The sequence below is a fragment of the Pelmatolapia mariae genome, linkage group LG12 (genome assembly GCF_036321145.2).
Source record: "Pelmatolapia mariae isolate MD_Pm_ZW linkage group LG12, Pm_UMD_F_2, whole genome shotgun sequence".
NCBI lineage: Eukaryota > Metazoa > Chordata > Actinopteri > Cichliformes > Cichlidae > Pelmatolapia > Pelmatolapia mariae.
Genome location: NC_086237.1, coordinates 36,883,853 through 36,911,625, shown reverse-complemented (window position 1 = coordinate 36,911,625; position 27,773 = coordinate 36,883,853). Strand labels below are relative to the sequence as shown.

The 27,773-nt window shown below is 39.8% G+C and overlaps 2 protein-coding genes across 3 annotated transcripts; one reads left to right on the top strand and one right to left on the bottom strand.

The window, feature by feature from the left end:
• Window positions 1-17,455: 17,455 nt before the first annotated feature.
• LOC134638208 (transcriptional regulator protein Pur-beta) lies at window positions 17,456-20,894 on the bottom strand. The gene has a single exon (XM_063488708.1). The coding sequence runs from the start codon at window positions 20,690-20,692 to the stop codon at window positions 19,775-19,777; it is 918 nt and encodes a 305-aa protein (XP_063344778.1). The 5' UTR covers window positions 20,693-20,894; the 3' UTR covers window positions 17,456-19,774.
• Window positions 20,895-21,309: 415 nt separating this feature from the next.
• LOC134638209 (histone H2A.V) lies at window positions 21,310-24,103 on the top strand. 2 transcript variants are annotated; one of them, XM_063488710.2, is made up of 5 exons: window positions 21,310-21,439; window positions 22,411-22,488; window positions 22,623-22,736; window positions 22,864-22,993; window positions 23,114-24,102. In XM_063488710.2, exons 1-5 carry the CDS (start codon window positions 21,437-21,439, stop codon window positions 23,173-23,175), a joined length of 387 nt encoding a protein of 128 aa, XP_063344780.1. In that variant the 5' UTR covers window positions 21,310-21,436; the 3' UTR covers window positions 23,176-24,102. The 2 variants fall into 2 exon arrangements, with proteins under 2 accessions (XP_063344780.1, XP_063344779.1); XM_063488709.2 differs by lacking the exon at window positions 21,310-21,439 and having other exon boundaries at window positions 22,405-22,488; window positions 23,114-24,103.
• The last annotated feature ends 3,670 nt before the right edge of the window (window positions 24,104-27,773 follow it).

Genomic DNA, 27,773 nt, shown 5'->3' with positions numbered 1-27,773 from the left:
CTGCCAACAAGAGCTCAAACTGCCTCACTGACACCCTGAAGTATGTATGAAGGCGGCCGTGACATAGCTTCAGTCCCTGAATCAAACAGTAAAACGTGAGAATTGGATGAACCCAGAATCTCAGTTTCTTCCTTTTCTTGTTCAGAAACATCAGAACCCGCTCGTCATGGCTCGATGTCGACTTTATTATTTTTTTCACAGTGCGTATTTTTGGAGACAATTTTTTTTTTCCAAAAACACAGCGGGTTCAGTGTGTATATATTTAACACGACAAGTTCGGATCATGAAAATTCAAATTTTTGTTTTTTTGAACTCGACTGTAACGAGGACAGATGCTAATGCTAATACTAGTCCGCGAACACATCGGACTACAAACACGCACATTACCAACTCCGGAAGACGATCAAAGCAGCCAAACGTGAGTACAGGGACAGGGTGGAGCAACATTTTGACAACCCTCGGAGTATGTGGCAGGGACTAAACACGATCACAGACTTTAGAGGGAAAACCAGCACACCGCAGACCACGGCCTCTCTGTGTGAGGATCTAAACGTATTCTACGCTAGATTCGACACAGCGAACACCACGAGACCGGACAGTGCGCGCACCGCGGATGACGTCAGTGCGCACACTGTGTCTGAGGAGGATGTGCGGAAGTGCTTCAGGAGGGTGAACGCACGCAAAGCTACTGGTCCGGACGGGATTCCCGGCCGCGTCCTCAAGTCATGCGCGGCTCAGCTGGCTGGAGTGTTTACACACATCTTCAACCTTTCCCTCTCTCTGTCTGTAGTCCCAGCCTGCTTCAAAATGGCCACCATCGTCCCTGTACCCAAATCCTCCACCATCTCCTCATTGAACGACTGGCGACCCGTAGCCCTGACCCCCATCGTGAGCAAATGCTTCGAGAAGCTGGTCAGGGACTTCATCTGCTCTGCACTACCCGACTCACTGGACCCTCTACAGTTCGCATACTGCCACAACAGGTCCACTGATGATGCCATAGCCCTGACACTCCATGCTGCCCTGTCACACCTGGAGAAGAGAGACACGTATGTGAGATTGCTGTTTGTAGATTACAGCTCAGCATTCAACACCATCGTTCCCTCGAAGCTGGACAGGAAACTGCAGGATCTAGGACTGAGCAGCTCCATCGGCAGCTGGATCCTTAACTTCCTGTCTGACAGACGCCAAGTGGTCAGACTGGGCAGCACCACCTCATCCCCCATCACACTGAACACTGGTGCTCCACAGGGGTGTGTACTGAGCCCTCTCCTGTACTCACTCTACACCTACGACTGCACGGCCACTAGAAACTCCAACATCATTGTGAAGTTTGCGGACGACACTACAGTGGTGGGTCTTATCACCAACGGTGATGAGACGGCCTACAGGGAGGAGGTCAGCGCCCTGACCCACTGGTGTCAAGACAACCATCTCACCCTCAACGTCGCAAAGACAAAGGAGTTGATAGTGGACTTCCGGAGGTGCAGAGGAGTACACACCCCCATCACCATCAACGGCGCCGCTGTGGAGAGAGTGAGCAGCTTCCGCTTCCTTGGTGTACATCTGGCTGAGGATCTTACGTGGTCAGTACACATAAACAAAACAGTGAAGAAGGCGCAGCAGCGCCTCTTCTTTCTCAGGAGACTGAAAAGATTCGGCATGAGCCCCCGCATCCTCAGGACCTTCTATCGCTGTGCCATTGAGAGCATCCTCACTGGATGCATCACCACCTGGTACGGCAACAGCACCGCTCACAACCGCAAAGCTCTCCAGAGAGTAGTGCGGTGTGCTGAACGGATAATTGGAGGTGAGCTTCCCTCCCTCCAAGACATCTACAGGAAGCGGTGCCTGAGGAAAGCGGGGAGGATCATCAAGGACTCCAGTCACCCCAGCCATAAACTGTTCAGACTACTTCCATCAGGAAGGAGGTTCTGCAGCATCCGGTCCCGTACCAGCAGACTGAGAGACAGCTTTTTCCACCAGGCCATCAGACTGCTGAACACTTCATAGACACCTCACCCTCACTACTGGAGCTTCAACATTATGCACTCCATACTGTACATTAATGCCACTGTTTTGCACATACCAACCTCTGTATATTTTATATATCTTATTTTATTGTTTACTTTATTTCATTTGTAAAACATGTATATACATACTATATACACACTCAAACACACACACGTAGAAAAACATATTTAGTATACACATTCAGTAATGTATATACCTTTACATATTGTACATATATTTATTACTTTTTAGATTAGCCATTTTTATATTTTGCTTGTTTTACATTATTGTATTTTGCACAACTCTGTTGCTTGTGAAGCTCGCACACAAGAATTTCACTCACATGTACTGTACCAGTGTACCTGCACATGTGATGTGACAATAAAAGTGATTTGATTTGATTTGATTTGATACTAGGTTGGCCCCTCGTTTGCCTTCAGCATGAATAGAAATTACTAGAAACTACATAAAGTACATGACAAGAAAGTGTCTTACAGCAACAGCAGAATATAAACAGAGATTGACAAGGGATAAACAAATAGCTAAATACAAGTGAAACCTGTCTTGGAAACTGTCAGTGTGAATCATATGCAGGTGTCAGGTGTGGACATGACATAAAATGGCTATTTAAGAAGCTTTTCAGTCAGCCTGAAAGTATTTTCTGACGAACTTTTCGACTGATGCTTCTTAAACGCATTTTATGTCAAGCCCACACCCAATTCCTGCGTATGACTCACACTCTTTATCAACTATCCAAAAATTTGTTTTGTTTTTATATGCACACAAAAAAACAAAACAACAAAATAGATTTCGACTTCCTTGTGCACTTGTCTATGACCTGTTTTACTTCTTAACTTTAATGCGCCCGTATACAAATGGATTGCATTTATACTTCACTTTTCTGATCTCAACCTCACACAGCGTGTTACGCTACAAGGCGCATTTACTCCTTTGCACACATTCATACAACCCAACATTCATCCCTCAATTTTCCTAACCCTTTTATCTAATTCAGAATCAAATTCAAAATCAAATTATTTAGCGTGACTATAATTTTATTAATCAGCAAAAAGATAAAAATTTTCCAAAATTTTACTTGTGGGTTTTATTAATATGTTGTAACTAGTGCTGTCAATGTTAATCTCATTAAAATGATGTTAACGCCATAACTGCATTAACGCGGCAAAGCTCCATTAGCAAGTTAGCACAGATCGCCCAGTGCGTGGGGCTGCACGGCGCTAACCTGTTAACGAGCTAACTGCGCTAATGCCTTGACGCTGTGCAGTCCCACGCATGGGGCGATCCGTGCTAACTCGCTAACGGAGATTTGCTGCGTTAATACGGTTATGGCGTTAATGTCATTTTAACGAGATTAACGCTGACAGCAACAAACATGCAACTTCTGCTTTCTTGCTGCTAGGTAAACTCTAAGGTCAGCGTAGAAGTCAAAAGGCCAACTTGAGATAAATCATGAAGTCCAATTTCATGAAAACCAGGTGAAACAGTTTAGGAAGAGAGGCCATAGCAAAGAAACTGAAACATGTATCACCATTGGATCACTTTTGCCAAAGTTCAGGGGTCAAAAGATATTTGAATTATTTCTGGATTTAGTTAAGAGAGTGAAGTCTTAGAACCTGCCTAGCAATATACAGCAATAACCCATTCATCCATTTTCTTCCTCTTGTTCTTATCAGAGTCACGGGGGGCTGGAACTTCTACCATAGGACGAGAGGCAGGGTACACCCTGGACAGGTGGCCAGTCCGTCGCAGGTCTAGCACAAAGAGAAAGACAACGATTCACACTCACATTCATACCTATGGGCAATTTAGAATCACCAGTCAAGTTGGCCCAACTAACTGCATGTCTTTGGACTGTGGGAGGAAGCCCGGGTACCTGGAGAGAAAACATGCAGACACCACACAGAAAGGCCCTGGCCACATGAAGGATTTGAACCCAGGACCTTCTTGCTGAGAGACAACACTGCTGTACCCTGTTCGTTGCTGCTTAGCAACGAACATAAATAACATAATAAAAAATGCACATGGTACATGAGTACTTATGTTCTTCTATCCAGAAGCACAGCATACTTTATTACTAATTTTGTGCACAATTTTCTTTTCAAATCCTTTAAATTGGTCAGTGTGTTTGTGTTGCTATTGACTACATGTAAATTCATCACACTTTCTTTAACTGACTGGCATAGAGCCACAGTGAGTCACTTTGCATTGTCACCCTCCTTATCGACTGAAAGTGAATTTTGTCTACATGGTGTTTTGTTAAGAGGCGTGTCTCCATAGCACAAAAGCAATAATAACTTTAACTGTGTTATTTAACGTCACTCTGGTCACATGTATGAATACACTTTCGTGATTTTAATAGTTTCGGCAATGGTTTCGGTGGAATGATGTACGTGACTTGAGGCGTACATTTCAGTAAAGGAAGAAAAAAATGGAATGCAGTCCAGTATTTTTCCTTCTGTAAATAGCCTATGAGTTGTAACTGTCACTCCGCTGGACGGGAAGTGTGGACACCCAACTCTGCAAACAAAACTGGAAAATGAGATGATGTAGGATTTTCAAATTGATAGCATAGGCAAATCTACTAAAAATCTCAGAAAAGTTCAAATATAGTTTTCTGAAAATCTTGTGAGCACGATAGCTTGAGAAAGATGTCACCTAGGTTTAAATATTAGTGACCTTGAAGAATTCACCTTAGATGTTGAAACTCACACCATACATCCATCTACTCAGTGGGAAGCACTGCTAGCGTTTTTTTTTTTTTTATTAACTTATTGAATAGGTGTAACTATTGAAGTATTTGGTGATTGTATATGTGAGGAGGAAAACCAAACTTTAAGCATCTCTATGCTAATCTGGTGGATATTAAGAGGTTTATTAATATGAACAACATCATGTCAAATACAGAATAAGAAAAATGTAATCAAGGAAGGATATTTTCACCTATTTTCAACTGATGGCATATAAAAATGTGCACACACAGTTAAGCCTATAATGCCATTCGTATCATGTTTGCTACATGAGTTTCTAAGACCTCTATCTCATCAACATGATCAATACTTGCCATAATTTCAAAATGTTATGGACAAAACTCTATTTTGGTCTAAAATGAACATTGTTGTTAACAAAAGTTGCCAAAATTGTATCAAAATTGCATCAAATGCGATACAAAAAATATACAATAAATTTATATGGTAAAAATGGTAAATGGCCTGTATTTGTATAGCGCTTTACTAGTCCCTAAGGACCCCAAAGCGCTTTACACAACCAGTCATCCACCCATTCACACACACATTCACACACTGACACATTATAATAAAAATATATCATAAACAACATGATATAGCAAAAACAAAATGTGTGGATTTTGTTGTAAGGGTTAGAACTAACGTACTGATCATCCAGCAACACGAACAGATATAGAGAAAGTGTTGAGAAGTGTGATGTTCCCTAGTTCTTTGAGTATATGGTTACAGTTATGTGCTGCTTGACGAGAAAAGGCTGAGTAACGTTTAATTTGGTTTATTTTATTTAAACTGAAGGGAGTTCACACCATGAAAAATCAGGTTTTAACAACTTACAAAATAAGTTTTTATTAAAAAGATGTTTTTCATCTTACGGAGTTTCTGTTAAATGTCCCACTTTTCTTTTTACATCCACCAAAGTCATCAAGGTCAACTTAATTATTTATTTGTCAAAAGTTGATATAAAGCTTTATAATTGCAAAACTTTGATTCTTAAAAGTGCGGGATATATTGTCAACATATAGAAAGTACTATAACGGGATTTAAAATATCATGTCACATCTGACCAGAGTGCAAAGTACATTTAAAAAGAACAATGAATAAAAAATGAATGAAGACAAAATAAAATACAAGTCCCTTAAAAGTACAGCAGACAGTGAGCTGGCTCGGTGGTGGATTGACCTCCTGGAGTGCTTCTTGTTTATATTGTGTTGCATCTGGAAACTGAGTTTTGAGGATTCAATTTTTTTAATGCTCATTCACAACTGATACATTTAACTCTTAAATCCATTCATCCAGGCTAGGCCGGACGGCTCCCGGGCCTAAGTCGGGCGATGGTGGTATGTGGTGGAGTGTGGTTTGTGGCTTAGCTGCAGGGGAGGGGTGGAGCAGTGGTTTCAGGGTGCATTGTCGGAGAGGCTGACGCACCTGAACTCCATCAGATCTTGTCTCTCCTACAAAAAAAAAAACAAAACCATGTAATAACTTGCAAACTGTGTGTGCAGGTGCTCAGTGAATTCCAGAATGACACTATGATAGGATGCCACCTGTACAACAAGTCCAGTTGTGAAAATATTGCTCTACTATATATTCTGCAAGTAACTGTTAGTGGTACTACAACTCAGTGGAATGACAGAAACTCGGCCATGTAAAATCACAGGGTCAGTGGATGCTGAGGGGCATAGTGCCCAGAGCTGGCAAACTTTCGCCAGTCAATGCTGGAAACCACGTAAAAATGTTTCTGAAAAAGTGGTAAATATTTCCATAAACACGCTCCTAAACCTTATGAAAAGCCTTACCAGAAGACATCATGTCATTGCCAAATGGCAAAGGGTATCATATTACTATGTATTAAGATGTCACTCAAGTTCATGCGTGTGAAGGCAGATGAGCAAATACTTTAAACAATACAATGTACGTAAGAACACATTCTAGGAATTCTCCAACGAGTTCTGTAAAAATAGTTATTTGAAGTTGTGTTTTACCAGTCTGCAACAAGGTGGAAACACCATTTGCATATGCCACAAATGTGCAGCTTACACTGAAAGTTTTGCTTTTGTAAAAACCAGCCTGCAGTCTTGCATATACAGCTTTATGCAGAGAAAACGTTGTTTTCTCAGGCTCAAAATCAACAGTTTGAGCTTTGATTAGAAGATTCTTAGAAATTATTATTGTGCTCATCCTTTAAATTCTTTGAAATGATCACCGTTGTTTTCTCTGAGCAAAACTATTCTGTCATCAAAATTATGTCAACATTAATATTAATATAATCTCACCCTATCCCCAATGTCCTCCTCTGTCATACGTCAGCCATCTACATGTCCTCCTGCCTGACAGCTCAATCTTCAACATCCCTTGTCTAGTAGATGTTAAATATGGAGCCTAGACATTTTGTGGTGTTATAATGGTGCTCCCTTTTGGGACTGATACCTGTCCTTGTTTGATGGAAATTATCTCTATAAAAACACACAAATGTAACCTCTGTTACCAGTTTATTTGTGAAGACCTGTTTGGAAGCTTCATTTCAGAATTTTTACCATGTTTGTTTATTGAAGCCAGAAGTTTCCACATTTACACATTTATTGTTTGGATAAGCTTTAATCATAAATTGTATGTATATAATATAATATACTATATAATGCATAATAGCATATAATATTTCATCTGTCTATATAGAGAAGAGTTAATATGAACAATTTTATTAGAAAGCATAACAGGATTATTCCACTTCAGTTGAAGAGAATACAAATTTTACTACATTTATAGCCTAACCCACCAGGTGAAGATGTTGAGGTCTACGTGGAATGTGTGTGGAATGTGGAATGTGTTGTGACAAGAAATGTTGTTACTGGTGACAAACAAAAAATGTTTAATAATTTTGGACTCGAATAGAGGAAGTGCAAAGGTTATATGCATTTCACTGCTGTAACTTGCAAGCTCTACTAATTATAGCATTTTTAACAGCATGTTGTAAAAGAATATTTTGCTATACTTGTAAAAATGCAACTTTACAGCCTTACAGATTTCATGATACTAAATCAGGATATAGGTTAAAAGCTCATATAAGTTCATATAAGTAAATGTCAAACATATAAGTCTGACATTTGCATATCATACTGATAAAGTTTTACTTCATACCATTCCATGTTTATCAATATTGTGTGAGTAGTTTAGGAAACATGACCATCTCAAAAATAGCATCTTTCTCCATTTGGACATGTTTGCGAGGGGTTAGAAGAAGAGCAACACTGTAGTGTTGTGCTGTGGCACTGTCACCTATTAGAAGTTCTCAGTCGCAGATTTTAATCATTTTGTGCACAGTTTCCATGTTCTCCCCGTGTCTGCATGGGGTTTCTCCAGGTACTCCAGGTTCCTTCGGCAGAGCAAAGACATGTGTTGTTATGTGTTAACCCTGCAGCAGACTGGCAACTTGTCCAAGGTGTACTGTGCCTTTTTGGCTAAAATAGCCAAACACAGCCCTGTCTGCATAGCTGTTGCTGAACCACTGCCTTATACCAGTTTAAATTTTTAATCTCAGTTGACAGATGATGTTGTAAAAACAATAATAATAAAAAAAAGTCCTCACCATCATTCATCACTGCAGGTGAAATAATGCAGGCTGCACGTTAGCACGGCAGTTTGTTGATCTCTGCTGCTGTCATGTGGCGTTTGAGAGGTATTGCCATTACCTGTTACAGATAACTAAAATATTCCAGCATTGTGGAGAAAGCATTATGTCCTGTCAGTCAGCACTAACAATATAAACAAGTCCTGATATTGAGATGGCATGTAATTAAATAAAAATAAGCCTAGTGTGACTACAGCAATCATAGAGCCATCATTTTGAAGGGTACTTTCCAGTTTTGATAGCTCCAGTCAAATTTGCAACACTGGCATCTTTTATTCCTGAACTTATATGTCAGTGAAGCATGCAAATAAAAGCAGGAAGATGGAAAAGAGGAATTGCTTTATCTTCAACGTGTCGTGCCAGTAAAACAGCGGGAACAACAGAAAGGTTCAGATACAGGACGAATAAGAATAGACACAGAGGCACATAATAAATAATAAATAAACAATACTGATAATGAAGAGATATGTGTGTGTGCGTGCATCTCTCTGCAGTTTAGTTCTGTGGATTGGAGCTCATCGTCTCTTCCATTCATGCATGGGATTAGGATGACGCTCTGTCGTGTGCACAAAAAATGTACAGTTTGCCTGAACGTGCAGCAGAGAGCATTCCTCACACATGGCAACACGGGCTAAAAATAGCTGCGGAGCCCCTCACTCACTATTATAGGATATTTGCTCAGCAGGCGTGGGATTCCCAGCAGCTCAGGTCCACATTTGTTATATACGCGCTCTCTTAAGTTGCAGTCATCCTTCATCACAGTCTTCTCACCATCATCTAAACCTGCTGCCGATGGATTTTATCAGACAGCAGGAGTGGAAACGCTTGTATCATCAGAAACGCTATACACAAACATTGCACACTCCATTGAATATATAAGCTGAATTATTTTGTGCATCTCAAAAAGGGTTATTTGAAATAAATTTTAAAATCACTGCTTACTTTTAATTTAATTGACATAAAAGTTAATGATGCACATCTGGTTTTTAGCATACATAGTTAATATTAGTCAGTCATAAGGTCACAAATGTACCTCAGATGAATTCAGCTTAGCCTGGTGTCACCGAGTAATGGCCATGATCAATCTGATTTAATATTTTAATATATATATGGGAAAGAATTAGGGATTATTATAGCACTATATATTCATTAAAATTGTTTTAAAGAATTTGAACAACCTTTTTCTCACTTGAGGAATAAATCATTTACTGGGTTGCAGGCACAGGACATAAATCAGTGTATTAAATCGTTCTAAAAATAAATATATAAATAACTATATTCACATATTTCTAGTTACAGTAAATCTACAAGATGCGTCCAACTCATAGGCTGACAGAAACATAAAGAGACTTAATGAATAAATTAAGACAACATCTGTCTTTAGAGCTTAGTCTTACTATGTGCCAAAAGCGTAGTATTAATTCAGATAAGCCCTGAAGTCGAACACAGCTGATCACTCCCAACCTCCATCAGCTTGGCCCGTAACATTCTACGTATCTACCAGCAATTTTGTTAAATATACTTGTTCAGCTGCTTGTTAATGCAAACCTCTAATCAGCCAATCACAGAATCGGATTTAGGCGTGTAGACGTGGCCAAGACAGACTGGGAAAGAAAGGTCATTTTTAAGAGACTTTGAACATAGCATGGTTGTTGGTACCATTTTGGCTGGTGTGAGTATTTCAGAAACTGCTTATCAACTGGGACTTTCCAGCACGATGGTCCCTGTGATTTACAGATGAACGGCACGACTGCTTCAAGCTGATTAGAAGGGAAAAGTAACTAAAATAACCACGTTACAATGAAGACATGCAGAAGAGCATACTTGAAGATGTTCGAAGACATCTAAGAAGACCCTTAAAATGTTAGAGCAGCAGAAGACCATACTGGGTGCCACTATTGTCAGCTAAGAACATGAAACTGAGGCTATTTTTCAAATTGACTCACTAAAATTGGAGAATAGAAGTCTTGATTTCTGTTGTAGGATCAAAATTTGCTTCCATCCCTTCATGGCCACAGTGAACCAATCTTCTGATCATAGTAAGATAATGTGCTATGTCACAAAGTTGAAACTGTTTTCTCGAACATGACAATGGTTGTATCAATCAATGTACTCAAATGGTTTTCACAGTCACCAGATCTCAGTCTGTTAAAGCACCTTTGGTGTGCGGTGAGATTCACATCGTGCACGCTAAGCCAACAAATCTGCAGCAACTGTGCAATGCCACTATGTCAATATGGACCAAAATTTCTGAGGTTTCCCGCAGCTTATTCTTTGTGCCATAAAGGATCAATGCTGTCCTGAAAGAAAAACGCTGGCCTAGCAAGGTGTGCCTAATAATGTACCCAGTGAGTGTAATTGTTAAATCTGGAATGTGCTATTCAAGCTGCTTTAGCCTGCTCACAGGCCTGATACGCATCTGTAAGATGCTTTGTAACTCACATCCACTTCAGTTCCTCCTTTAATACCATATCAGACTTAATCAGCATATCGGTTTTCATTGTTCTCTGACAAGAAACAATTCAGGCTGCTTGCACGCACTGTAGGCGCTAACTTGAGTTGAAACCATTGTTGTTTTTAAAAAAGATTGTCATTTTTAAGATTCATTGATTATGGGTTTGTAAGGCAAATGTCTAATTTATGATTTTGAACGATATAAATAAAGTTTATTTGAGTAAAAATATGAAAGTGGTATGCTGTACAGCTTCTCTTAATTCTAACAAAAGCCATTTTAACTATGTTTATTCAATCTGTTGAACTATAGTTCAAACAGAAAAAATAATTAAATGGTACCTCATTAAGCAATTAATTAATCACTTTATTACTTTTTTTGTCACAGTTGGGAGTCAAGTCAGTTTTATTTTATTTAGATAATGCCAAATCACAACAACAGTTGCTTGAAGACGCTTTAAAGTGTAAGGTAAGACCCTACAAAACTTCCTAGGTAGGGAAATAAACCTGTATGTTGTTGGAGTCAAAATATGTAACATCTTGTTAGGGCTGTAAAGCCCATATGCAGGGTTGCTTCAACTGATTGTAATCGCTAACTGTGGCTCATGGCTCTTTCCAAACAACCGCTATAGAACATCTGCTGGGACACGGGTTTCTTCTGGGTGGAACACTCAGCAGCTGAGTCATGTCTGCAACATAATGCAAACACAGCCATTTTGAAATATACATGTGAAATGTCACACTTTTAGCTTCATTGTGATTCACGATGTTTAGTTGCGATATAGACCAAGAAGGCGAAAAATTGAAAAATTGTGTTTTATAAGGTTTCCAGAAAATCTGTACTGAAAATGCTTTCAAAACTTAAATATGTTACATCATATACTACAAAAAATATCCTTTTTGCACCAACAAAGAGATTCCAAAAGTGCTCAGTTCAACTGAAAATTTTGCATATCACTGTATGTTATGCAATGTGTCCTTTAAAAATATGAGGATACTGAACATGTGAAGGACAGAAGACATGTCACGCCCAAAAAAATATCTACAACAGATGCACAGTATTTTATTGTCATGTCCCAAAGAAATAAGAACATAAATCAGCAAAATCATAGCACAGTAGCTGAGAAATGCATCCGGTGTTTCATTTGATCAATCTACTATTCACCCACAAATGATGAGTCAGGTCTTGTGGAACGATGACTCCAAATTTGAATTCAGAGGTCAGGAAAGAATTACACAACACAATGACTGTCTACAGTCATGTTTAAGACACGTAGAGGCTCTATCATAGTTTGGGGCTTTGTTTTCAATTAGTGGTATTTGGCATTTTGTCTAAACAAACTGCCAATGCAGTAAAAGACCTGCATAGAAAAACACAATGGAACGCTATCAGTCATGGATTGGCCTCCCCATAGCCAAACCTCGAAATTACTGAAGCAGTGTGTGATCATTTTGTCAGAGTAAAGAACAAAAGACCTCCAACATCCAAAGAAGAGCTTTGAATGTCCTTCCAGAAGCTTGAAGAACCATTCTTGAAGGCTATTTAAAGGAATTATGAAAAAGTTTGCCTAAGAGGGTTCCGGTCGCGTTGAAGAAAAAAGATGGCCACACCAAATATTGTACATACAGATATGTTCACATTTTGCATATTCGAAATGTTAACATACTTGCATATATACATATCTAAGAACTGACTTAAGTATACACATGTGCTGAATTTCTGTTACAACCTGATTTTGAAGTTTGGTAAATGATTCATACTGATAATCATCAAGTAACTTAAGTTGCGTGTACATGGGAGAGTCTGAAAAGATTCCACTCTTTGAAATGTGAGGGTGTGGTTGTATTATATTTAACTACCTACTCATATAGCAGACACATTTGGGGCTAAACATGACAACTCAGAGCACCTTTGGCTCAGTTACAACACTGGTATTTGTGGCCCAAAGCTGGACATTATGTCACATGCAGATGTGCGTGGTACAATCTAGGCAGATACACTTACCCTGAATAATTTGTGTCAGCCAAGGTCAAATTAGGATATAAGAGTCCTGCACATGTAGGACATAGTTGGACTATTATTACTGCCTGGGTACTAACAGTATGAAGGTTTATTAATATATTCATCATGATTTAGGTTTAATAGTAATTTAATTCCATTGTTAAGAATTTGCAAATAGAGCAATAGTATTGTGAGCATTTTAGACAAGGACTCATGACAAGTTAGAGCTGGTCATTGGAACTGTGAAGTTCAGTGTGTGATCTTTAGTCAATCCATTTTGATCTAGAATGAAACATTTCAGCAATGGTTCAATGAACATGTGACCAATAAATCATCTATCAATATAAAAGTGTTTTATATTTCTTTTTCTGACAGAAAGTACTTAAATCACGCTGTCCTTCACACTGTTTCCTGCACTGATACTAAACATTTTCTGGTTTCTGGACATCTCTGACTCTGCTATAGACATTGAGTTCAGACTGATTCTTGAAGTTTGCTTTAATCATCAGCTGAGATGCTGCTTACACAGCAGAGCTGTTAAAAAGCATGACGCTAAGCTCATAGTGATGCTGACGTTGTGTTAATGTGTGTAGACAAAATGCTCTATGACAGAGCTTTGTGTCACTCAGTGGTCAAAATACTGTAAGTCTGAACTGGTTTCATCAGGAATTATCATGACCTTGTAGGAACCATAGTTGTCTGTCTCTCTGTGCTTGGTATGCAACAGCCTTCTGCCCAGGGTGTATCCTGCCTCTTAGTCTACAACAGCTGGGTTAGACTCCAGCACTCCTGTTACCATGAACTGGATATCAGAAGACGATGGACATACTTGACATACAGCCTCCTTCTGAAAATATCACTTCCTTTTCTCATCTACTCACATGCATCACCTGCAAGGTGAACTCCATACATGCATGGATACATTTCGCTGAGTGTGTCACGAGAGGCAGAGGTTTGGTGATGTCTTTAACCCCCACCACCTCATAGAGATCCAATCCACTGTCTTCTTCATCACCTTTCACGCTTGTCTGCTTTGAATGATGGATGGGCAGCTTAGTGTGGCTTGTATTTCTGGAGCAGGCCATCAGGACACCAGCACCATGTGAAATAATCCCTTCTTCCACTGACACCCAGCTCAGCATGGTATTACATGCCCTTGAGCTGTACTCTCTCTCTCATTCTCTCCCATTAGTGCTCTGTCCCTCTTCGTTTAGCCTCTCTGCGCGCACTTTTCATCACTCTGAGCTCAGGGAGGTCATATAAACTGGCTAACCCGTGGAGGAGGGGGTGGTGCTGTTTGTGTGAACTTAAATGTGTATGTGTGGATGTAAGGCCCATGATGTTCGGATGAACTGCAAGGTTAGAGACAGTGGAGTACAAAGCAGGATTTAGCATCATTGCTGTTAATCACAGAGTGAACTGTGCTGCTGCTAAGCATCAAAGAGACGTACCTCCTGAACAGCTGCAAAGATATTTGGGAAACAAAATGTGGTAGCAGACAGCCTGGAGATACAATGCATCATTACTACAAAGCTGGCACATTAAAACTGAGTCGTTCATGTTGTTCATGAATCACTGAGGCCATATTGAGGGCTTACTGAAAGTATGAGGTGCCTTTTTCAGGAAAACATTGAATGTTTCTGATCATTTTATTTAGAAATTGTGAAACTGGAAACGTAATCACATCTCTAGTTTGATCCCACAGAGCTCTGGCTCTGCTCTGGCTCTTATCATTTCCTCAGTGGCAGTCCTGACAAATCCTGATGAAACCAGTCCAGACGTGCAACACTCGGTGTTGCAAAGCAGTGCACCGCATAGAAACGTCACTCTGAGCTCAACCAATTCGCTTACATGCAGCTGAACTGTTAGAAACCTCATGATTTCACCCAGCTCGGCTCCGTAAACACGGCCTCAGCTGATGATTAATATAAACTTCATGAACTGAGTTTTTTGAACAGAGTAAGGTTTCCATCACCCAGAAACTAGAAAAAGCCAAGCAGCCTCCCATATACATGTTCACCACACTGCACTGTGCTTTAGAGTAATATAAAAAGGCTCAGTTATATACTTGCATATGATATTAACACTAAATAACACAGTACTGTGCAAAAGTCTTGAGCCATACCTTATTTCTTTTTATTTTGCTAGGAAAATGTGAACGGTAGTCTTCATGAACTGTTATCCAGGCTTCTCGAAGGAATTCAGAGCTCTTATTTGTATATTGAACTTTTATTCCTTCCTTCTATTCTCTCTCAAGATGATCCCATGCTACTCAGTAACGTTGAGTCAGGTCTCTCACTGATAGGGTTCCATTGTGCATGTGTTTTTCCCCATATGCTTTTGCTGTATTGGCTGAGGGTTTGGGATCATTGTCATGCTAAAAAAAATGAAGCTGTTGCCAATCAGATGCTTTCCAGATGGTAGTGCATGGTGGATCATAATCTTTAGTTTTCTGCATACACTACTGGCTGAAAGGCATTCCTAAACCATGACAGAGTGTCCACCATGTTTTAAAATGGCTGTACTCACTAGTGAACCTGTCTCCGGACCTCATCTGAACATACTGATGATAATTTCTCCATAAGATATATTTCCTTTGATTTTCCAACGGTGTAAGTGACTGGAAACGCAGAAGTCTGTTCCAGTTAACCATCCTGGTGTGAAAGTGTGCTGTAAGGAGATTAGCTGGAAACTAAATGAGCCCGAATATACCTCATATAGAGGGATAAGACCTCGGTCGTATGACTTATTATTGGAGATTATGTATCGGAATTTCAGGAGCTGGACCACGCCTCCAAACACACTCCTTCCGGTTGTCATCTATATAGGTTCCCCCACTTCTGCAAGCTGTTCATTCTCGTTTACGTGCCCCACCCTCCCTCCCACCTTGTTTTCAATTCTTTAACTTCTTCACTTCTATTTAGTACATGGGAATCTGCCAGGCCCGGGAGTTGTCGCCAGTCCCCTTCAAGGTAAAAAAACCCCTCATTTTATTTCAGAAGTCATTAGGCCTGCATGGATATCTATTTTTAGGAATGTTTTTTTTTTTTTACAAGATAATAATAAACTATAATAAACTATCATGTTATTTAACATCACTTTTCTGCCTGTGTGGGTTCTCTCCAAGTACACCAGCTTCCTCCCACAATCCAAAGACATTCATATTAGAATAACTGATGATTGGCAGTAGATCTGAATCTGAGCATAACTGGTTGTCCGTCTCTCTGTGTTAGCCCTGTGATATACTGGTCACCTCTTCAGAGTGTACCCTACCAAGCATCCAATGACAGCTGGGACTGGCTCCAGCCCTAAAATGGAAACTAGATAGATGGATGAATGTTGCTGCTTATCTTAATCTGCCTGTTGGAAGTTCATTATTATTATTTACTTCTTCCTGTCAAAGATTCAACAAGATGTTTGAGACATTCCTCAGAGATTTGCATCCATCTTTACATGACAGCACCACACATCCTGCTGGAATAAGACATCTGAAGATGAATATGCTGTACTCATAATGGGATGGAAATGGTCAGCAATAATCCTCAGATATGTTGTTAAATGACGATCAGCTGGTGCCAAGGGGCCCAAATTAATATATAAGGCATGATGAATCCATGCTTTTATGTTGTTTGCAGCCAGATCTGACCCTCCCACCTGAATGTGGCAGCAGAAATCGAGACTCATAAGAGTAGGCAACATTTTTTTAAACTTCTATTGTCCAATTGTAGTGAGCACATTTGCAAAATAGGTTCAGTTTACTGTTCTGTAGCAGTTTCAATGTTCAACATATTGCGCATTTATATATGCTTGTCTACATACCTCGGTTGTAACAGTTGATTATTTGAGTTGCTGTTGGCATCCTATCACCTTGAAACAGTCTGGCCATTCTCCTCTGACAACAACAAGGCATTTTCACACAGAGAACTGGATGTTTTCTGTCAGATTTTCTATCAAATGCATTATCACTGCAGTTGATACTTTAGTGTAAAATTTATTTCATTTTTATAAAAGATAGACGTCTTAAATACAGATTATGTTTTATTCTCCCATCCTCACGACTCGTGACGAAGGGCTAGAAACCATTGTGCTAAACTGAACTGTGCACAAAAACGGACTCAGCCTTGACTTGTTACAAGAGAATAAGCTGCAGTCATACCTATATACCGGTATTTAAATAAAAATAATAGAATACTTCTTCTACTGCTGATAAAGGGCTTCAAGGACTGATGTGTCATACCACGTCATATCATGTAACTCCACAAATTTTAAATGAAAAATTGTTAAATCATCTTGAAGCTAAAGCGGGTAACTGTATCAGATTAATAAAGGTATTTCTAAGTAAATTCTCTCCTCACAGCTTCTTAAAAATCTGAATATTTGATGGTTTTCTTATTATATTAAACTGAATATCAAGTTTTAGACTCCTGTTCAATCACACCCAGCATTACAAGGACATATTATTAAAGTCTGGATAGTAATGAAAGCATTTTTGATTATATTACTGAGACTTTATGGGTGAGGTAGTAAGTCTGTTATTTGTTGTCTGTCTTTTGTTTTGGGATAAAAAAGAAAACAAGACAAAAAAAAACACCACGCCTCTCCTGAGCAAAAAATCTTTTTTTTTTATTTCTCGTTGAAAGGAACTTGGTAGAATACAGCAGAACACACATGACTGAAACAGCTGCCATTTCACGTAACACAGTACAGGAAGAAGGATGTAGTTCAATCGCATGTGTAATATCATATATAGTATACTCATATCAATAGAAAAGAAAAAAAACTATTGCTCCCAGGTGTTTATTTTTTTCATATGGCATTTCTCTGCTGTGTTGAAGTGGGTAAAGTAAAATTCAACGAGAGGTTTTACACACCAAAGGAAATGGGACAATGAGAGTGACATTTCCCAAAATATGTGGGAAAGTTGTGGCTTTTTTTTTTTTAATTAGGCTGTGAAGTAAACTTTCTTTTGTCTATTGCAATGCAGAAATAAAACTTTAAACCGCTCTCAAAAAATATGGATAAATACCATTATACAGCAATCAGAATATGCAAAAGAAAAGAACACAAGGCAGCTCCGCGTAAGAGCAGGCATGCAAAAATGATCATATTTTTAAAAAGGAGCACTAAAGATGAAATGTTGATGATTTCAGGTGTTTATGTTTGCGCCATATGGCAACTGATGGAAAGCCAATTCATGACAAAACATGGGTTAAAAGGTGTGGACTGAAACGAGGGGACAACTCGATGCTCTGTAAAGTGAACTGGAGTGCTGAGTGTTTGCTGACAAACTACTTCAGTGAAGTTGTTTCTATAAATTGCTATAACATACTCTGTTATCAATTTGTTGTACTCTCTTTAATTTCCTCTAAGGAAAAAAAAAGACATGTTAGGAAAAAAGCAGGTATGAAATATCACCCTGGACATTTGCATCCAAGTTTAGTGTTTTAAATAAGCCACTTTAGGCAGCATTATCTATTAAATGTCTCGTATTTCTAAGACATATTTTAATATATCTCTTTTGAAAAATAATTCTATCTATACTTGATCTTTTTTAGTAAGTAAATCTCTTCCAGTATATATATTTTTCTTTATGTTCCTTTAGGTACAGCACCCCATTATGGGTTTTAGTTTTCCAAAAGCACCTAATTTATGTTACAATCAGACTGAATAGTACTTCAGTCATTAATGGTCTGAGTTCAAGATTAGAGGATCCAAATGGTGAACCCTAAGTGAGTCAACAAGATCAATACCCTTGAGACTGTAGCTCAAGCCCGGCAATATTAAGCTTTTTTAAATTCGTGACCAGTGCTACAGGCCTGAGCTCACTGCGTCCCCCTTTGAGAAAAAGGTCACAGGGGTCAGACGTGGCCATGCATCTTAGGAGACATCATCAGTTGCCACAGATGGCTCAGCTGCAGCAACTGGCTGACCAGATCTGCACCCAGAACCTCTTGAGGATGATGCACAGGCACAGGTAGTGCTGATATATATAGATATATACCCCAAAATACAGATGGGACTTGCCAGCCCTGAGACACAACGAGCCACGTGTGAGCAGGCCACACCGCAATTCAGCTATCGGAGCAAGAAGTCAGCACCTGAGGAATGCCCAGGAGGGAAAGTGGAAGGGTGCAAAACAAGGAGAGAGGAAGGGTGGGAGGTCATTTGAACTCATTTGGATTGTCTGTAGAATCCAAATGAGTCGTGTGCTTGTAACAGATCACCTTACAGGGAACCTCACTGGGCTGAGAGGATGTCCGGCGATGCCAAGGGTGCCACTCTACTCCCATGTAGCTGAAACTGTGGCTCTGAGCGTTGTGGGTCTGTCTGGGCAAGCTGTTCATTACAGGTCACTTTAGACAAGAAACACACACAGCCATGGTGAACGGTGCAGGTGCTCTGGCTCACTGGCACACTGCACCTGCTGGTTTGGGTATGTCACATGTTTCACACTTCCTTATTATCATCACACAGACTACAGGTCAGCGCCAGGTGAGCTCTTACCATTGGATGTCAACTAGAAAGTGGTACCGGTAATCTACTGCTGTGTCTCTGCCAAACTTAATTTGCTGGGCTACATGTGAGGTCATATGGACAATCAATATATTTATATTTTTTTAATATATATAGATATATATTCATATATATTTTTTTTAAATCAAAGGGGAAATCTCATACAGGAGCTGACTACTGCAGTCTGCACTCAATTAGCTATAACATCCACCTAAACTTTATAACATTATTCTCTTATATAGACAGTAATTTCTCAGTCAAATATACTTTTTTTTAATTATTTAACTCCGGATTCATTTCATCATGCACAGAATAGTCGTTCCTCTCTCTCCGTTTCTCTGTTTATATCCAGGCTTTGCATCATGTTGTCAGCTCCATCACAAATAGCCACCACTCCTCTCTCCATCAATCGTCGTCCACATCGTCTCCCTCCGACTCCTCTCCGGCTCTCCTTTCGTACATCTTATCCCGGTGCCTCTCCTGGATCTCTTTCATTTCCTCGGCGTAGCGGCTGAACGCTCCCCCGAACTTGCTCCACGCCTTGAAGGGGATTGTTATAGAGTTTCTGTAACTGGGCTTTACTTCGCTCACCCGCAAGAAAACTCCATACTTGTTGGATCCAACGTCAAAGAAGAACCGCTTGGAATCCACCATGATTGAGGTGCCCTCCGGAAGCTCGCTGTAGCCCCCGGCCCCTCCGCCACCGGCAAGCTCTTCCTCATCTCCCCCGTAGTCGTCTATCAACTTGGCCAAGGCGTCGCGGAACTCTATTAAGCCTTGGGCCGGGAGTGCGATGGTTTGTCCAGCCTGCAGGCCAGCACCGGGAATGCCACCCACTCCGACTCCGAAACCAGGGCCTCTATTGACGGTCTGTCGGATCCGGAGAAACCGACCCCGCTGGTTCTCCTTTAGGTCGAGGTAGTATTTTCGGTTCTCACGCACCAGGAACTCGCTCTTCAAGGCCCGTCTAGGCCCGGTGTCATCCCCACCGGAGGACTGAGCAATCTGCTCCGGAGTACTAGGCCCAAGTTGGGCGTAGTGCTCTATGAAATCCCCCAGGTAGTCACGGAACTCCGCCGCAACTGACATAGAGAGGGTCAGCCGACTTTTGGAGCCGCCAGCTCCGACCTCGGCGATTTTGATGAACCGGCCTTTGGCGTTCTGCTTTACATCAAGGTAGAAACGTTTATTCTGAATGTCCAGCCGCTTCGACGCCAGTTCCTGGGTCTCCGGTTCCCGCTGGTAATGCTGAAACCCGCCGCCTCCACCCCCTCCGCCACCGCTGCTGCCACCGCGCTCACTACCACTATCCCCATCCGCCATCTTCGCCACCAGCAGCCCGTTTTCTCTGCGTATCTTTGACCCCCACCCCCCTTGTTACCGAGCTCACGGAGGCAACCGGACGCTGACTGCTGAGCTCCGGTTGGCTGTTGTGCCTGTCAGTTAAAACATCAGATGAAGAGCCCAAGTTTTCATTCGCTATTTCTCCTGCCTGTCAAGAAAACGTAACGGCTTTCCAGATGACATTCGAGGAGATACTGTATTTACAATCCATAACTGCTTATCGATTATTTGTAGTGTATGTTCTTTGGAGTACATGTCATTTAGAGATCATTTTACAGCCATAGCTAATTCATGTATGACGCCAGTACAATAATATACATGTTTGAAGACGTTATTCGTGTCCTTGCACTGAATTTCATGAATTTCACTGAATTAATCCCAGCTATAACCCGCTTTGTTATGTATTTTGTACGGTTTTAGGATGGATGTCCCTGGAAGGACACTCCACACACAAACACACAGTCCCGCCTACTTCGTGGTTTCGTGCGCAAAGACAGGCACGATGAGCTTAGGGTGGGGGATGGGTGGAATTTCTGCAAAGGGCAAGGCTATTGGTTTAGACTGAGATTCGAAGTAACAACGCACTCTGCTATTGGCTCTCTCGACTCCCACGAGGGGTTGCATGCAAACGATTTGCGAAAAGGTTTATTGTTTCTTTGCTTTCGGGAGCCGAAACTGTTTGGAATCTACTCAGCGCTACAATAAAACAACGCGTCGGGAAAAATGGTATGTGAACTCGGGCTAATGCTCAACGTGTCATAGGAGATATTGCCGGTTTTTTTGCTTGAATAACTGTGCAGTTGTAGAAAGTCCTGCTTTGAATTTGAACTGGGGAAATCCGCGCAGAATGTGTGTGGTTAACAAGCTTGCTAAGAAGCTAACTGACAGCTAAACCATTAGCATTATCGTTACCGTAAGAAGTTCGATTCGTGTGGATTTTCGGCTAAAAGTAGACTGCTTTTAAGCTTTGAGTGTTTGTTGCGAGTTGTTTTGGGTATATTTGCAAATTTTTGGAGGTGGGTCGCTCATATAGGAGAATAAACTGCTCTTTGAGTCGGTGTAGCCTCTGGATGGTGCTTTAGCAGTAACTGCAAGCTAACTTTAGCTAGTTCGTTGGCTTAACGGCTGGTTAACTGTTAGCTGCTGAATAATTCCTTTAAAATAAGTGTGCAGGTGATGCAAAATTAGTAAAGACGACTTTGTGTTTTATTTGAGTCCAGGTGACTTTGTAAGTCCAACTTTCTTTGTCAAAATTTCTGAATGAAAACTTGACCGCTGACGGTCTTAAGGCGGCGCGTCTGTTTTGTTTGTCGCGGGGTCACCGCCAGCAACCCGCTGACAGGTTGTCGTATTTTTTACGGAACGGAGTCGTTATTGGTGCTGTTAAATCGGTTATTTTATCTTTAGGGTGTATACTTGCTGTTTCCGGGGCCGATTAACGTTGCTACTTTTCATTTCTGTTTTATTTTTGATTGGCGGGAAAGCGACAACTGTTGAACCGGGCGTTTGTAACGTAAACTACTAGAACAATAACACGAAGAGCTCAACGGTGACTCTCTAATTTATTCAGATTCGATTTTGCTATGTCACTTTAAGTCTTTTATTTTTCATTTAATACAAGTCAGGCGTATTCGTTTCACATTTGCTTCCACTTTCTGATTTCATCTTCTTCTTTTCCGTTTAATCACTCAATGCAGGCTGGTGGCAAAGCAGGAAAAGACAGTGGCAAAGCCAAGGCGAAAGCAGTGTCGCGCTCCCAGAGAGCTGGTCTGCAGGTAAATGTCAATCATTTGTCGTGGTGCAGTTTGTGGCTTTGCTGCAGGTGTTAAAAGCCACAGGACGTTTGCTTTTTTTTTTTTTTTTTTTAAATAAACCTTTGGACCACTATCTTACCTCTGTTTCCTGACAGTTCCCAGTGGGTCGTATCCACAGGCACTTGAAGACTCGCACAACCAGCCATGGTCGTGTAGGAGCCACAGCAGCTGTTTACAGTGCTGCCATCCTTGAGTACCTCACCGCTGAAGTAAGACTTCCCATTCCCTCCATTTTTAGCTTTGTTTTGATTAACAGTGTTACTTAATGTCAGCTTTGGTTGTTTTCTCTGTAGCTAATTTTTCTGTTGGTATGAATGTTTGTTTCTTTTTTTCCAGGTACTAGAGTTGGCGGGTAACGCCTCCAAAGACTTGAAAGTGAAGCGTATCACTCCTCGCCACTTGCAGCTGGCCATTCGTGGTGACGAGGAGTTGGACTCCCTTATCAAGGCAACCATTGCTGGAGGAGGTGAGCTGGCAGTTTTCTGGACTGATTAATTGATATCTTATATAAACCATTTGTGTACAGATTGTATTCTATTTGTAGATTATATATGTAAATCTCATGCACATTTCCTTTTGCTTTCAGGTGTCATTCCCCACATTCACAAATCCCTCATTGGGAAGAAGGGCCAGCAGAAGACTGCATAGATGCCATGTTGACCAGAAATTTGGGGGCTTGGGCTTTGAACGGACCAGGAGTTCACCTTTGTTCTTTTTTATTATTAATATTATAGCAAACGAAGAGTGATTGTTAGCCTTTGTGTTTGTTATATTTTCCAATAACTAGATAAAAAGTACAGAAAACCCCTTAAAGACAGTAAACCCTTTGTATGTTAATGTAGAGCGTTTGACTGGGGAGTTAATGATTATTTGAAATGGTGGCAGTGAATTTGTTTGATTGGCCTGGCTCTGTGTAATGTTTTATACTGAAAAAACAAATTGTTAAACTGTTTTTTATATAAAAGATCTTGTTTTGTGGTTATTTTCTCTGAAGTTACGATATTTACTATGACACATTTTTAAGGAGAATTTCTTTTTTTGAAAGTAAATTGGATAACAGCTAAATGGTAAGATGGTGCTTTTTTTTCCTTTTGACTTACTGTAAAAAGAATTTTGAACTGCACAAGAATAGTGATGTATTAAAAGTTACTTTTTTTTCTTACATCAAAATGAAATAACGTGTTGTAACCGCCTGCTACAGTGTTTTGTCTTAATGTTTACAGCAGTTGAAAAAAATGTGTTAAACTTGAAACTACGTATTAACAGTGTAATCCTCAGCTAATTGGGAAACACTGATTGTAAACTTGTTGCCTCACTGTGGAACACAAATCCTGCCATTTGTCAGCTACATATCACCACTGGGTACATTCAGTACTCTGATACTTTAGGAAAATAATTAGAGGATAAATAATCAGCGCTGAAAACATTTGCCTACACTACCAAAATATATAGGCATACTAAAAATATATTTATATTCCCCTTCTAAAAGTCCATTTTGTTTTTAAAGTTCAGATTTTGGAGCCTTTTTTTTTTTTTTTTTTTTTTTTAAAGCTGTATTCAGGGAAATGACTTTGCCTATTTTATCTTTGAATAAACACCATTGGCATGTTATCTCTGACTTGGTTTGAAACATAAACTCATTTATAGAGACTGGGACGTTATGTGTGACGCTGCAATACATGAGCATAACTCCAAATATGCTTTCACATTGACTTAGAGTAGTATTTTGGAAACTCCAGAATGGTTAAAAACAAGAGTCTGTCCTCTAATGACTCAAAACAGCAGCACCAGCTAAAAGCTTTCTGCATAAAAAGAATTTCAGAAAATTAATGTTAATATAAAATCCAGTCAAAACTAAACTGTAAAGCAGCTTACGTTTCTGAGGTCTTACTCAAGTTAGAAATTTCAAGTGGTCTTAACACAGGTTCAGGCTTTTATGTCAGGAGGGTGATCCCCTACTATTGTCAGTTACTCCGTACACTAAATAAGCCTGTTCTTTTTTTTTTTTACATTGACATTAATAATAATTTATCCTACAGCTAAATATATCTCCACATTGAAAATACCCCAAACGGAAAACATGGGAAAGTTTTCTAAAAACTACAACTCGTGTATTTCAATTTATATACCATCAGTTCTCTTAACATTCTTGTAAAATTTACTGACAGTTGTTTTAACTGCATGATTGTTATGCTTCACTAAAATAGAGGGTTTTACAACATGTGATCAGATATTTAAACCTGCTTTAAGTTCCATTTAAAAAACCCAAACATTTAATAGTGATGCAATCACTGCCCACTTTGATAGGAACGCGTGTTCCACTGTTTGTTATCTTAAATATATAATTACACATCAGCAACTTCCTGTATTTAAGCATACAGACATGGAGAAGATAACCTGCTTAACTGAGCATCAGAATGGAGAAGAAACCTAATTCAACTTTGAACATTGTTGCTGTTTCCAGATTGGCTCATTTCAATATTTAAGAAATTTCTGAGCTACTGGAATTTTCCTGCACAACCATCTCTAGGGTTTACAGGAAATGGTTAAAAAAAGAGAAAAGTGGCAGTTTTCTTTGTCCCACTGACAAAGTGGACAATAGAAGAATGGAAAAATGTTGCCTGGTCTGATGATCAGAATGATGCTTCTGCAAGCATCATGTAAACGCTACGCCACGAGTATTGATGCTGACCACGTTCTTTAAGATCGCAGCATGCCCATCTTCATATGGCTCCTTCCAACAGGATAATGAACCATCTCACAAAGCTCCAGTCATCTCGTACCGGTTTCTTCATCATGACAATTTAATGATTTAATGTACACAAATGGCCTCAACAGTCATCACATCTCAATCCAATAGCCCCTTGAATACATGGTAGAACTGGAGACTCACATCATAGATGCTAGTTGTTATACACCCACACACTACTTTCGCACTACTGCTTCAGCAATCAAAACTGGATATTATCATATTTGTAAATATTTTGATTACTCTCTCTTTGTCTCTAAAATTAAAGATATAAGGTTATTTAAGTGAGCACACATATACAAATCAGGCTGATGTAGAATATAATTGTAAATGAACTATTTATTCTCAAGAACAATACTATATTAGATAACATCCCGCTTCCCCATATCATTTAACTGTAATGGTCTCAGTTTGGCTCACGATGTGATCAGCTTTCTACAAAGTTTTTCAGTTACTTGCAAATTTGTAAATGCAAGTTCTGTATAAGTTTTCTTTGGTGATATCTCCTATTTATTTATTTCAAGTTACTCTGCATTTTAGTTCTAACTAGTTTAGTTTAGTTCTACTAAAGTGGAATTTCTGAATAAAAATAAAATGTAGTCATGTGTTAATTACAGAAGAAGTGAGAGTTTCAAAAGGGACCCAGATGTTAAGTAAACCTCATACAGTGATTGGAAGTTTTCAGCTCAGCTGGGGAGAGCACACACCTCTTATGAGAGCAAAAACTTTCCTAGAGAATATAAAAAGAAAATATCTAATATTTTTTGTGACACAAGGCCAACTATGGCATCTTTTTGGTCTTTTGGTTACAAAATGATCACAGTTACTCTGATCTGCCTCGCTCCTGCTTCCTGTCATACCCCATTCATCCACTAGATGTCCTCAGACTTCTGTTCCAAGTCCTCTGTCCACCATAAACCATCTTACCTTTCCCTAATTTTCCCAATCACTATCTTGCCATTTTTCTTTCTCCCGTACTAGAGTATTAGTTGAGTTCTCAGTCACTGCTCTGATTTCTGATCAAGCCTGTATTTTGTGACTATCTGAGGGCAAACCTCTATCTAAGAATACAGAATAGAATAGAACTGAATAGCCCTTTGTTGTCATTGTACATGTACAACGAAATTATGGGTGCTCAAAATTAAGAGGGATACATGCAAAATAGGAGAAATATATTCCGAAATAAGAAAAAGGCACACAATAGAGAACAAGATGCACAGTGCTTAGAAGTAGTGCAAAGAAAAAGGAGTTGGTCTGAGGTGTTACTCATGAGTCTGGAGATTTGGGACCTGATTGGCCTAAGCTTGAGTTGTGCATTTTTCACATGTTCCTCATTGCATGTGGGGTTCATGTCAATACCTGGGAACGCCTCCCTGCACAGCCATGACAAATACACTACCAGTTTATTGAAATCATTCAACACTCTGGAGAACATGCTTTTTGCTTTCTTGGTGAGAGTTGGACTGGCAAACTGGAAATACTCGGCCATTCTGACTGATGACTGTGACCATAATCCCATAGTTTTTCATAGGGCTGCTTAAGGATAGCTGTTTCCATATACTTAGATGAACTTAACCCAGCTTAGGTCTCAATGGGAAGCCTTGAGTTATCGCTGTCTTGATGTCATCTTGGTGTGTTTATGCCAGACATGAAGATCAAGGGGTGGATCTAACTGCACAATCATATGATTTTATGCTACTTCTTCTTTTTGACAATAATAGGCACCATAATGTACAAAATAAACAATATGCATTACACTCAGAAGTAATGCATATTGTCCATTTTATAATGTCTATTCAAGCCTTATGTTTCCAAATAAACAGAGAAAGCTAAGTATTTACCCAGTCATTAAAAACTTCATTTTTTTGCAGTGCTTTTTTAAAATTTTCTATAATCCCTTATGACAAGCTAGTTTTTATGTTTTGTATCACCACAACACCTCATTGTCGTGCTCATCTCATTATTTCTTTTGCAGTTCCCACAGGCTGAAGCATCAGATAATATCTTTTGAACTGCAAATTATATGGAAGAGACGAGTGATGAGACGGCAGAAGATCAATCACCTCTCTGGGTGACAGGAACAGAAAGCCAGTTTATTAAAAAAATAAATAAATCACAGATACTTCTGAACTTTGGTTTACTTATGTCTGACTCAGAGGTGTAATGACTCTGAAATGATGAAACGCGTTGCTTCGGATGTGTGGTGGCTCACAGTCTAATAGTGAGGATCTTATTACATTGCTAACAGGGCTGACCTTTGCAGACAGTTCTCTAATACACCGAGACACTTTTTTTTTTTACTTTACACGACAAACCTAAACTGAGTCACAGCGTTTTATTATTTTTTGCCCATTATCAGCTCCAAATGAAAGTGAAACAAAACATCTTTCAAATCAGCGTCAGGCTGTTGATGCTTCTCAAAATACATGCGTTACCCTTTTTTTTAACCAAAAGATTGAAGGCAGATGCTCTGAAAAGGTTACAGATTTTAATGAGG

Excerpts from the sequence above, each read along its gene's own strand:
- LOC134638208 (XM_063488708.1), bottom strand. The coding sequence starts at position 20,692 with ATGGCGGATGGGGATAGTGGTAGTGAGCGCGGTGGCAGCAGCGGTGGC.
- LOC134638209 (XM_063488709.2), top strand. The coding sequence starts at position 22,405 with ATGCAGGCTGGTGGCAAAGCAGGAAAAGACAGTGGCAAAGCCAAGGCG. Across the intron at positions 22,737-22,863 it reads TTGAGTACCTCACCGCTGAA|GTACTAGAGTTGGCGGGTAA; the intron begins GTAAGACTTCCC and ends CTTTTTTTCCAG. Across the intron at positions 22,994-23,113 it reads GGCAACCATTGCTGGAGGAG|GTGTCATTCCCCACATTCAC; the intron begins GTGAGCTGGCAG and ends TTTTGCTTTCAG.